This window comes from Sinocyclocheilus grahami, unplaced genomic scaffold (genome assembly GCF_001515645.1).
Source record: "Sinocyclocheilus grahami isolate Dianchi unplaced genomic scaffold, SAMN03320097.WGS_v1.1 scaffold203.1, whole genome shotgun sequence".
NCBI classification, from domain to species: Eukaryota; Metazoa; Chordata; class Actinopteri; order Cypriniformes; family Cyprinidae; genus Sinocyclocheilus; species Sinocyclocheilus grahami.
The window spans coordinates 1,244,330-1,256,742 of record NW_015505382.1 but is presented as its reverse complement, the minus strand read 5'-3'; the positions used below and the strand labels follow the sequence as shown (position 1 = coordinate 1,256,742).

Below are 12,413 nucleotides of genomic sequence, written 5' to 3'. Positions count from 1 at the left end.
ACTAGAAATCAGTGGTTAAGTTGTATTTACAACACTGTTCCAGAACAGTTCAACCCAAATATTCAGATGTGTCCAGCGCATTTTATAGAGGACCGTTTCCAGATCCTGGGAGAGTAGACTACAATGCCGGCTGTTCTGACTCACAGACTGTAAGTACGTTTTCATATTTAAAGGATTTGCCACTGATGATTCAAACGCGAGTTTTGAGCAGTGTAGAGTAGCACTTGTTGTTTGTCATTTCTCCGATCACAAATGCAGACATGCTTTTATGTTTACATGGCGCGATGCAAAAGAAGAAAGAAAAAAAGACAGTATAAGTCATTATAATCCGTAATTATGTCCCCACTGGATGCAACAAATGCCTAGTTTATAATGGGTTTTAATGTTTTTGCCTCGTCGCTCTGGCTGGGACACAGGAGAAACAATAATGTACAGTATGTGGAAAATAATGTGTTTTTTGAACCTTAACCGGAAATACACAATTCATTACACCAAATACACAAAATAATGTTCTTTTTAGCAACATCATATGACCCCTTTAACTAATGAATTAATTCATGTTAATTAATAGAGCCTTACTGTAGCCTAAAGTGTGACCAAACAATAAAGAATCAAAACTTTTTTTTAAAACAATATCTAGGGTATGTTGTAATCCAGATTAAAATGTTAAAAAAAGTTTGAAAATAAATAGCCTATTAAGACTAAATATTTAAGTATTTGGTGCTGTTATGAACACCACTGCGAATACACAACTCTGAATGGCTGTTTAAACCATAGATATGTATCTGTGGTTAAAATAATTTAAATACGTTTTTAGAAAGTAGTACAGCTGCTTTGTTTACTGGGTTTCCGGGGTAACTGCTGCATTTCTGCAGTTTAGTGCCATCTGCTGTCAGAGAGTGAAAGTGCTTTCATCCAGAGCGTCTCTCAAGCGCTCCGCCATGCACTTCTCATCTGTGCTTGTTTACATCAGAGTGCACATCCATGCTTGTTACGTCTTTGACACAGTATACAGTGGTGTTGTGCATTGTGACCAGTTGATGGCGAAAATATTCTTAAAATGCATTAAAAAAATCTGAATAATTTTTTATAAATAATTATTCTCAGTATTTTGAAGTGCCCACAATAACAATATTGTGCATATTCATTACCGGATATATCGCATTAACGAATATCGGCTAGGGTTGGGCGATGTGTGCGATAGGGGGTGTGCCCGAAGCGTGAATCCGTATGCAGAAAGGCACGGAAAACAAATAACGCGTTCTACGGAGCCACTAAAGGGACATGGTTAGCCTCTTGCTAGCGGTAGACTGTTAGATTACAGTACATGAAAGTTCACTTACCACATACACAGAGTAAGGAGAGATGACTGATAGGACAATGGCGAATGATTTGCAGATACTGAGCACCACTGACAAATATCTAATCTTGTAAAATGTGTGGTAGGTACTGCCGCTCCGTAGTATAGAGTCAGTGTGATCGCGAATCTCGAAAGTGAATGTAAAATGAAAATGTCCTGCATATTAGTAGCGGCTCCATGATGGCCGCAATGTATATACAGTATAATTACCCAGCGATATAATTGCGAGAGAACGTTTTGAAATATTTTTTTTTATCCTCCCATCTTGTAGGCTATTTATTCCCTTTTGGGGTTCCGTAGTACACTTAATTTCCTTTCCGAACACGGAGTTGGGATGTGGCGGCTTATGGGGGGGGGGCACAATGCCGGCTAAACATCGTGATGTCTGTCAGCCATCGGCGATGGACGATGACATCGTCTATCGGCCCAACCCTAATACCGGCACATGTCTAATATGTATGTGTTTGAATTATACATCTGAAATGTAATAAGTTTATAAGAAGCAATTCTGGGGATTGGCATGATGACCCTGTGCTGCTGAAACCAACTATTTAGTATTAGGAAATAAAAAGCAATTCTTAAGCATTATGAATTTATAAGAAGCAATTCTAAGAAGTTATAAAGTTGCTGCAGATGAAAATGGTACTGTATAATGCAGGAGTGAGTGTCCTGGTTTTGTATTTGATGGATGTGTGTGTGAGAGAGTGGTAGATTACAGATTTATAGCATCTCTGGTCCTAGCACAGCCTTAACAAGTGGAGTGTTTCATTTAGTTTCAGCTCTTAGATAAAGAAAGAAAAATCAAATATATTAATTTGAATACCTCTGTCCCATCACTCAGAACACTCCTCTCAGAGTTATATCAGAGAGAGAACTAAATCAAATTATTCATGAGTTATTTAAAATCAGTTTTGCTTAAAGCCACCCTAAACTGTACCATTCCTCATGCTATGTTTCACTTTACCGCAGCACTAAACATTTTCATAGATTAGGTTATTGTATTATAATTTGCTATATTTGTTTTCAGAAAACACAAGACTGCTGCTAAACAACCAGTGTGGCTAAGTGGAGATGAAGTCATGGCTTCGCAAACTAGATTATTACATTTTCTTTAGAAACAGTGAATGTTTCTTGCACATGCAGAACTTGGCATCACCTTGCTGGGGTAGCATGAACAATGCTGGGGATATTAATGCACAAACACTTGTATGTTATGTTGTATTAACAGGGTTCGTACGGGTGCTTGAATTCCTTGAAAATGCTTGAATTTTAATGTAGTGTTTTCAAGGTTTGAAAAATGCTTGGATTTTGGATAAAGTGCTTGAAAATGCAGTTGCATTGGTTTCATAATAATTCACTTTCTTACTGAATAGTTCATAATTTTTAAAATGTAAAATAAGCCTAACAGCTCCGCTCGACTCTGCGCGTGTGACTGTAGTGTGATCTGCAGGTGTCTTTATTGACACACGCCTCGGAACAGGGGTGCGTTTCCCATACGACGTAACTCACTGATTAACCACCATTGTTGTGGAAACTAACTAGCCAGTCATGACTGTTTCCTGAACACGGTCGTTTGCACCACAGGAGTTCAACAATTTAGGGCCGTTTTTAATGACGTCACACGCATGTGGTGGAGTAATAACTTCTGCTAATTAATTGATTAGAGATTTCTGAGATTCTGCTGTATTGAACATGGCACCTGATGACTGTTTTGTTCTCTGTCATTTTGCTTTATTTGATGTTTGATTCATGGCGGGTTTCCTCTTACGTCATAGGTTACTCCGGGGTTCCCTTCAAAAACGGCGCTTATTGAGGACGAGCTAAAATGTATCGATTAAAATGTATATATATTTAAATTGAATTAAAGATATAGATTGTACTGCATGTTAGCTTGCTTATTGTGCCCAAAAGCATAATTTATTTAAGTCCATATGTCTTACTAACAAGAAACTATGCTTCTAACCACAGGTCGAGAGCTGTAGTTCCTACCACGTAAGTTTGCGACCTTGCAAATGTTCGTTTGAACTGTGGTTTCAGGAAACACTGAATCGTTGAACTATGTTGGTAACGATGGAACTTGCGACCATAGTTGGCTAACGATGCTTTTGGGAAACGCACCCCAGATCGGGAGATAAAAACATGCCAGGAGGTTGCTGCTTCTGTCAGCAATTGCTTGAAAACGACAAATACAAATTGTGCTTAAAATGAGCACTAAATACTTGATTAGCCTCCCCTTAAGTCTGTTTTTTTTCATGGAAGAGTCTGCGCTTTCAAGCCATATAAAAGGTAAACTTTGCTCAGTTAAACTAAGTCCTTTAAAGGGGTCATATGATGCTGCTATAAGTGCTTTCATTTTTCCATGAAGGTCTACTAACATTACTGTTCAGGTAAGTAATTACAAGTCATTAAGTATTACAAGTAAATTAAATAATTGCAGTTTTCTTACCAAATATAAAATATTTTTAGATGCAGTATAATAATATGAATATGATTTAATGCGCTTTTGAACTACAGGGAAACGGTGCTTTAACGTGAGCAACGCCATGAACATGGACGCTGCCTATAGGCTAATTCTGCCATGTGACAACACATTTATTTGCGTTAAAGCCCCTTTTTTTCGACAAAAAGTGTTTCCAAACAATTTTTTGCGACATTTGAAGTATCAATATAGAATTTATACGCTAAAGTTAAATGGAAAAAAGATCATGTCGACACATGAGAAATTTTATCGATAAATGGCATTTCCATCAGCTATATCGGTAACATTTTGAAGTGCTAAATATTTTTCCACAAAACATCCTTGGATGGAAACCTGTTTGTCACTTCAAGTCACTTTTAAGGACATAAAAAGACTTAAATTCCTTAAAACTTATTTTCTTGTACCTTTTAAGTTAAAAGGTACAAGAAAAGACTTTTACAATTTCAAGATGTCTTAAAATTTGAGAATGGAAAGACAAGAATCATGATATGGCTTTTTGTGATGATGAATAACTTCATAAGGGTATGATTTCATTGAATAAACAAACAAAACAATGTCAAAAGGCAGAGTGGGTGTTTTGGTATGAAAATATATCTTAAGGAAATTTACTGTTAATGAGCGCAGTGATGCTTTATGAACAGTCGTTACCGGGGAAACAGTCGTTGTGCTGTTCCAAATGCGCCACCTGCTGGCAATTTGCTGTTCTAATGTGCTAATGTGCCTTCAAAAATCCAAACAATTAACAAAGATGTGTGTGTGTGTGTGTGTTTTAAATTAAGATAACAATTTATACTTTTGTGTGTGGGTGTGTTTTAAATTAAGGTAATAACTTATAGCTACCTTTGATTAATTCCTTTTCTTAAAAATAGTTTAAAGCCTGAAATGAGCCCCAAAAAAATAATTAAAAAAGCCCAATTTTCTTTTCTTTTTTAGTTTTATTGACAAAAAAACACTATTCCACATTCTGCCCAATGTCCTTCAAACAAACGTGCCAAGTAAATGCTATGAAAACATACAGTGCTTAATTTATTAGACCACCTGTCATAATAAAGAGAAAACACAAATATTTTAGGAATCTGTCAAAAAATTGTTTAAATCTAAAAATATTCATGTCATTTATTGGGCAAATATCAAACTGAAACAAATAAATAGCATTTATTTACATAATAACAAAAATTGCCTCCTATGCCTTTCATAACATTTTGCATTCTTGCTGCCATTATTTATGCACTTTTGGACTGTAATTGGGCATCTGGAAAAAACACTATAAAGTGCTTGACTACTTTTTTCTGCCTTTCTTTCATAGACAACAGCAATAATAAAAAAAAGCCTACTGTTACTAAAGAGCTTACACAAATTGGAGGACTAACCTATACAGAAAGCTAAAAAATTATTTTGGTAATCACCAATACTGTTAGTTTAGAGTAGCAGTGGAACAAACCTTACCTAATTTGTTAAAAACTTTACATAAATTTAGTTTTAATAAATTTGTTAAGCACTGTATAGTGAATATAGTTGAAATCTACATTAAAAATTAAAATAATAATAAAGATAATAAAGACGAATAAAATCACAAACTCAGTGTTGACCAACAGGTGAGAGTAATAATATTCTGCAGGAATACACGTTCACTTTGATCACAGTCACGTCTTACTGTCATTTCTTTATCCTATAAAAGACGGTTATGAAGCGTCTAATATTTATATTCAGCAGACAATTACATGCTGTTATCAGTTCCTACTCTCATAAAATGTGTGCACTACATGTTGACCTTTAAACCTAAATTTAACGCTCAATAACAGATATTTTAGCACAGTGAATGTTTTGCGCTGAATATTAATTGTCTCCCTCTGTGTGCGCGCGCCTGCCGCTTATTCAGATTCAAACTTAATGCAGATTGTCAGGGCGGGCCTTTATGCAAAAATGGAAATGCTTGCGTGAATTTGTGACATTTACAGTTAAGCTTATGACCGTAAACTGAAAGTTTTTGCGCTGAGGACGCACACGCATCTGTCAAACTGCCTGACAGGGCAAGCCATTTTCCTACGCCAATGCATTAAGTTAGATTAAAGCTTAAAATAAAGAATTTATGTTTTGGGCAACTTGGTTCACGTACTTCTCCCGCAGCATCTCATTCTGTTTCCTCCACTATTTTTAGATGCATTTTGTAATTCAGTGCTGTAATTTGACACGACCAGCTGAAGTTGGACGTGCACTGTGGGCAGACTCGACTAATCGATCATGAGAATTGTTGTCGATTATTTCCATTATTGATAATAATCGATTTGATCAATTAGTTGTTGCAGCCCTACTGCAGATACTCTGAAAATTCATATAATTTACATTTCATAATTTATATACTGTATGTTGGCTATTTATATTAGGCAATGTTATATACAATCCAGACAGGTGGTTTTTAATAGCACAATAACATCTGATTTAAAGTGGAGAACTCAAGTATGTATGTAAACGTAATTTACCACAGTTTAAAATGCTGGAAATTCTTGAAAATGCACATTGAAAGTGCTTGAAAAGTACTTAAATTTTATTTTGGAAAAGGTGTAAGAACCCTGTATTAAGTAAAGTGTTTGCATTCGTGCATTTGCGTTCTATATGTCTCTCTTGTTCATTGAAGACGTTGTGTGTTCCTCTGTATTTGTAGTTTTATATGCCATTTATATTTGTAGTTTTATCTCTCTCTACCATCTCAATGCCCCCTGGGTTGACTTTGTTTTTGCCTGAGTAACAGTGATCTCTTTGAAAACTCATTTTGAAATAATATAGGTTAAGGCATCAGCTTTAACAAGCCCCAGTCCAGCATATTTGTGTGTATTTGCTGATTATTCCAAAACCCACAAAATCCTTTCACCAGCCTCCCCTCCTAAAGAATAATTAACCTCCATTTTGCAAACAGCATAAAGAGACAATATACATCACCCACACCCATTCTGATGCCAGTCAGATGCCAGTGTTCTTGTTTCTGCTGTGCTGCTATGGCTACAGTGTAGTGAGGCAGTGCCTGGTGGCCATTTGAATGTGACAAGACAAAACACATTTTGTCCTGTCATCACTCTAAATGAATGACCTCTCACACAGATACACACCAGGCCTTGTACAATGGAATGAGAAAAATGGTGGCATTGTCACATATCTCTGGTCTGGTGGACAGGAGTTGGCTAACTGAGTTGGCAGGAGTTGGTTTCAGTATATTGCTATTTAATTCTTATGGCCTTAGTCATATGTAAACATCATTCATTTTTATCACATCATTTATTGGGTTTAAAAAAAAAGGGATATAGCTGCCTAGAGGAATGGTTTTGGTTGGTCGTATTTCTCAAGCAAACAATTTTGTACAGCATATACTGAGACAAAGACTTCCAACACTAACAGAATATCATTATTTCCTCTCTACACAGGTGTCCAATCAACCAAAAAGTCAGGGATCCCAGCTCCTCGTGAGATCACACAAAGCATCTCCAGAGAACGTGTATCATTGCGTGACCAACTGAAAAGCTCTACAGCCAAAAAGATGGTCACCAGTGCCAGCACCTCTAGTCTGTCCACGCTGTCCAAGCATTCACGTGGCTCTGTCAAGACCAAAGCAGAGTCTGTTGTTTTCGACAAGAACCTGCTGGAGAGTCAGGTGAAGGAGCTTCTGGCTGAGGCCAAAACCAAAGAGTTTGAGATCAGTAAGTTACGGATGGAGCTCCAGCGGCATAAAGGGAAGGATTCATCATCAGAGGCTGGGACACCAGAGGGAAATTCAGAGATAGAAAGGACTCCAGCACAGTCTGGAAACATCCAGGTGCTTGTAGGGGAACTGAAGGAGAAGAACGGACGTTTCCAGCGTGAGTTGGCCACCTTGCGGGAAGAGAATCAGGCTTTGAAGCAGAAGCTCATTACATTGGAGAGCACCACAACACTGCTTACCAGCTCTAGTAAGCATTCAGTTAATGGGGTTTTTCCAGAAAACACCACTTCTGATGCCGTCAGTGCAGTCAATGGAAGCCACCTTAAAACTTCTGCGTCATCTGGTAGTGAAACCAAAGGCTCTCCTTTACCCTCCTCAGAATCCTCAGAATTTGAGAAGATTCTCTCACGCTCTGACTCAGTCAGTAGCAGCATTAAGAGTGTTGTGCCCAGTGGTGCGGTGAAAGAGCTCTCAGTGGAGTCCCTGACAGACCGCATCCAGAAGATGGAAGAGAGTCACCACAGTACAGCCGAAGAACTTCAGGCCACTCTACAGGAGCTGGCTGACCAGCAACAGGTTGTCCAGGAGCTAACAGCTGAGAATGAGCGTCTGGTGGAGGAGAAGGGCCTACTACAAACTTCCCTACAGCAGCAAAGGGAGCGTGTAGAACTTTTGGCACAACAGAATGAGTCCCTTCTCCAGAGGCTCAGAGAACAAGCTCAGTGTAATGAAGCTGAGGCTTCACGTGCCTCTCGGGTTGCAGAGCTTGGACAGCGTTTGGCTGAGCAAGTGGAGAGCTCCCGCTTTGAAAGAGAGAAGCTGGTAGACATCCAGCAACAGCTGACAGGCAGTCTTAGAGCTTTGGAAATGGAGAATCAGGAGGCACAAATCGCTGTGAAGAGCTTAAAAGAAGAGGTAGAGCTTCTTCAAGGGCATCTGGAGAGTGAGAAGGTTGCTAAAGATGAGGCGGTGAGGAAAACTGAGGAACAGCGGCTAGCCACGGAGGCTCTGAGAGCGGAGAGTGCTAGTCTGAAGGCGCAAGTGGAGGTGGAGCGGCAGAAGATAGCTGAGCTGAAGGCAGTGCAGAGCGCCAGTGACAACACAGAGTTGCAAAGTCTGCTTAAAGCGGCACATGAAGATAGAGACAAGCTGGTGCTGAGTTGCACGGAGCTACGACAAGAGCTACAGCAGGTACGCAGTAAAACGGAGTGTGCTTAGGGTGCGCTGGACAAGGTGTAGAACCACACTGGTAGTTTATAATATAAAGATGCAGGTATCGCCCTCTTCCAATAATCTTGAAGTGACCTAAATACTGGCCAATTATTTGTTCATCACTAGATTTTAATTTGGTAGTGCTTGAATGCTATTAGAATATTGTTAGAATAAGTCCACAGATGCCCGGGATGCCCATCCTGCTCTTGAAGGACCATCTTCCTGCAGAGTTTAGTAGGGGTGCTCCGACTGATTGGCTACTTATAGCTATCAGCTAATAATTACTTTGGGAAGTTTGATCGGCAGTCTCTATAAAGGCCAATCTCATAAACCTATCTCAAGCTGACGATGTGCCTGCTGTGAGAGGTTTGGCATGATGGATAAAATATTGGATAAAATATAAAATATTTATAATGCTGAAGGTTAGGTACAAATCATATTTCTTTATTAAATAACTTACAAAGTAATTTGAAAACTTTCTGTGAGATGTAATTTCACAAACAGCGTGAGTGAATCACCGTGTGCTCTCTCTCTTTCTCTTTTTAAAAAACACAAATGGCTTCAAATCACCATATTGCGTCTGCACTAAGTGAGCTGCATGCTGCACAGCTGACACAGGAATTGTCACTTGAACAATCGAGGCAGTGGTGCATCGTCACTATAATTTGGATTTCTTTTGAAGTCTTGCCAGTGTTTTAACCATTCAGCACTCGTGTGCTCTCCTAAAGACGGTATGGTCATGCACAGTCAAAGTACACAAACATAACATTCTCCTCGCCAGCGCTGTTGTAGGTGGACTGTCCACATGGTCACAAAAATTGGTCTGCACACTGACGGTGTGCGCGGAATTCCGCAGACACTTCTTACAAAAATTGCGTCATGAGGACAGTGTGCGGTCCGTCGCAGAACACCTCACATACAGCTCACAAAATCAGGCTTTTGCTGTATGTAAGCTATTGTGCAACAATTGCCCCATTGTAAAAACAAAAATGCACTGCATGATCAAACATTTAGGTGAGATAATTATATATTATTGAAAAATGTCTAAAAAAATATTATGTTTTTTGGGAATATTTTGTATGGGATATTGTCTGCTGATATGAAAAGTTCACTGTATATCGTAATAACAAATAGAATTTTTGACAGCGATGATATTTTGTTTTCTTTTTACATTTAAACGCGTTAAATATTATATATACAGATGTAATATAATGTGTATTTCCATCACAGGCTTGGTCTTAAATTTCACATAAGGTGGTATTAAAAAGGTCTTAAAAAGTCTTAAATTTAACTTGTTCATATCTGTAGACACCCTAAAATAATTCTACATGTTAAAAAGAAAGCTTCAAAAAGATAGGTATCTGTGATCGTATCAGCAGATTCCTGCTTCCTGCGATTGACGATTGATGATTGGCTCCAAAAATCCTGATCGGAGCACCCTTACACCATGTCCTAACTACACGCGACGCGACAAGATTCCAGTGACAAGCAATTTAGGTGTCCACACCAGACATGACACGACACCAGAGAATCAAATATCACAGCCAATCAGAAGCTTGTGTGGGCGGGCTCTCTCTGGAAGCACACTGCACTCACAACGAAATGGATATGTTTATAATCTAATTCATAAATATTAAACTTTTTTAACATTATTAAATGTACATGAGTGATTGATACCATTTTTGTTATGGAATATGCGTGTTGGTTTGCATCGAGTTCACAGTTTTAACGCACATATTTGCTTTAATTTATTTTCATATTGCATATTTTTCCTATTTAAATTTTTGTTTTGAAAGTATGGTAAAAACTGGTGAAATGTACCAACAATCACATTTAAAAAATATACACTTTTTGATAACATTAAAAAAAATAAAAAAAACAGGTAGCCCATCTGAATTAGAACATTTAGGCTATCCATCTAATAGTAGCCTACCAAAATCTTATTAACAGTAGAAGTTAAATCTTACTGTAGTCTTCAAATATGGGTACTGTCTTACGTTTTAAAATCACAAAGGGAGTTTGGTCCCATCAGGCTAACATGACAGTCACGACTCATGCAGCTGTAAGGTTTTCTTTTTCTTTTGTTTTTACTTGCGATCTTTACAACACGCATTACATCATGGCACACTCGTTTTATGCGTATTTGGCGTCACCTATTGTTGTGGGTGTATTATTGACATGTCAAAGTCTAGACCCAGAATAAGACGACCGCGTTTTTTCAGATGTATTTCCAAGAAAAAACCATTGTCTTATATTCGGGTCAATACGGTAATTCACATTTCTCCCGATCAGTTACAAAAACGGAGCTTAAGCACAATAAATTAGACCTAACATAAAGCATATTGACAGCTTCTATAAGAAATATTATGGACACACACTAAGCTATAACTTGGTTCAGATTAATAGCTCGTATTTTTCTGTGGGTGCTGCTTGGCCATTTCCACCCCAGAGATCGGCGCCTATGGGTAAAAGTATGGTGTGTTATAAAAAAAATACGTATAAACAGCACGTTCTATATTTAAGTATGACTGAAACGACATAGGAGCTGTTTTTGTTGCTTACCATTTACACGCGAATCTGCATGTTAACATGCAAATCCCCATGTTAATAAACTTTCAAGACTTTAAAACTTTCAAGTTTATGACTGACCAACTTCTAAAAACAAATTTATAGTTGTCTTTGTAAAGAAATATGTCGCTTTGGAGCCACTGCTGTGACGTTGTACATACGCTTCCAGTGTGAATACTCTAGCGAGTCTGCAGCTGCAGTGACGCTTCAGTTACACTGACGTGAAGCTGCCGCGAAGCTCACGTTTGCTGTGTGAAACAGGCGTCAGGCGTCAGGTGTTGTTTTACATTACCATTGAGAAATTTGAACCAAAGTATGTTATAGACTTGTGGTACAATTTAAATGGGAAACTTGGGTAAACAACTTTGCTGTCTAATACCCTCTCTGAGTTCTACAAAGCTTTTGTAGCTGCCTAGTTTGCACTTGTAAATGTTGTAGTGATGTGTTTAGAGGCATACCTCATCCTTTAAAATACAATTATACACAGAAAGGAACGTTATAAACCCACAAGAACATAAACATCACTGGCACTTCGTGGTTGTCACATGAACCCAGTGCACCTCCAAACGCAAAATGAACTTTAATTTTCTCTCTGACTTAACCGCTTTGAGTGAGCCAAGCCTTTTGGCTTCAGCATACACCCTCAGTCCAGATGTCATTGAGGGAGTTGCCACTGGACAGAGCTTTAAGATGCCACACTCATCTTAGAGCACACTCAGTGAGCACTTCTCTGTTCACAAGGCTCTGAAGAAAGAGGTGTGTGTGACTCAGACGCTGTTCTGTTCTGTATAGGCTGATCCAACTGTCAAGTGAATTATGACCTGGCCTATACCACAACAAGAATTATCTAATTCTCAATGAATTAGTATGCAACACTGGAGCAATACTGTTTCCTGTTGTCTGACTTAATACTCATTTGATAGAATTCAGATGTTAAGTTAAGTTTAGTACTTCAACATCAGTAGAGATGTGCAAAACTGAATTTTTTAAAAGTCAGACTAGACTGTGACTATTCATTCTTAAAGGATCTCTATGGTGATGAATTTCTTTAAAAAAGCAATGTTTTGTTTATTGCAGGGGTGGATAATAATTGATGATACTAA

The 12,413-nt window shown here is 38.2% G+C and overlaps 2 protein-coding genes across 2 annotated transcripts in view; one reads left to right on the top strand and one right to left on the bottom strand.

The window, feature by feature from the left end:
- The window catches only part of LOC107595492 (zinc finger SWIM domain-containing protein 7-like), a 125,310-nt gene that overhangs the window by 9,292 nt on the left and 103,605 nt on the right, over positions 1–12,413 (bottom strand). The window lies entirely within an intron of this gene.
- specc1 (sperm antigen with calponin homology and coiled-coil domains 1) overlaps positions 1–12,413 on the top strand; it is a 199,801-nt gene that overhangs the window by 121,374 nt on the left and 66,014 nt on the right. Inside the window, exon 4 of the mRNA XM_016285908.1 lies at positions 7,256–8,721. Within this exon, the coding sequence (XP_016141394.1) occupies positions 7,256–8,721 (1,466 nt within the window). The remainder of the gene's footprint in view (positions 1–7,255; positions 8,722–12,413) is intronic.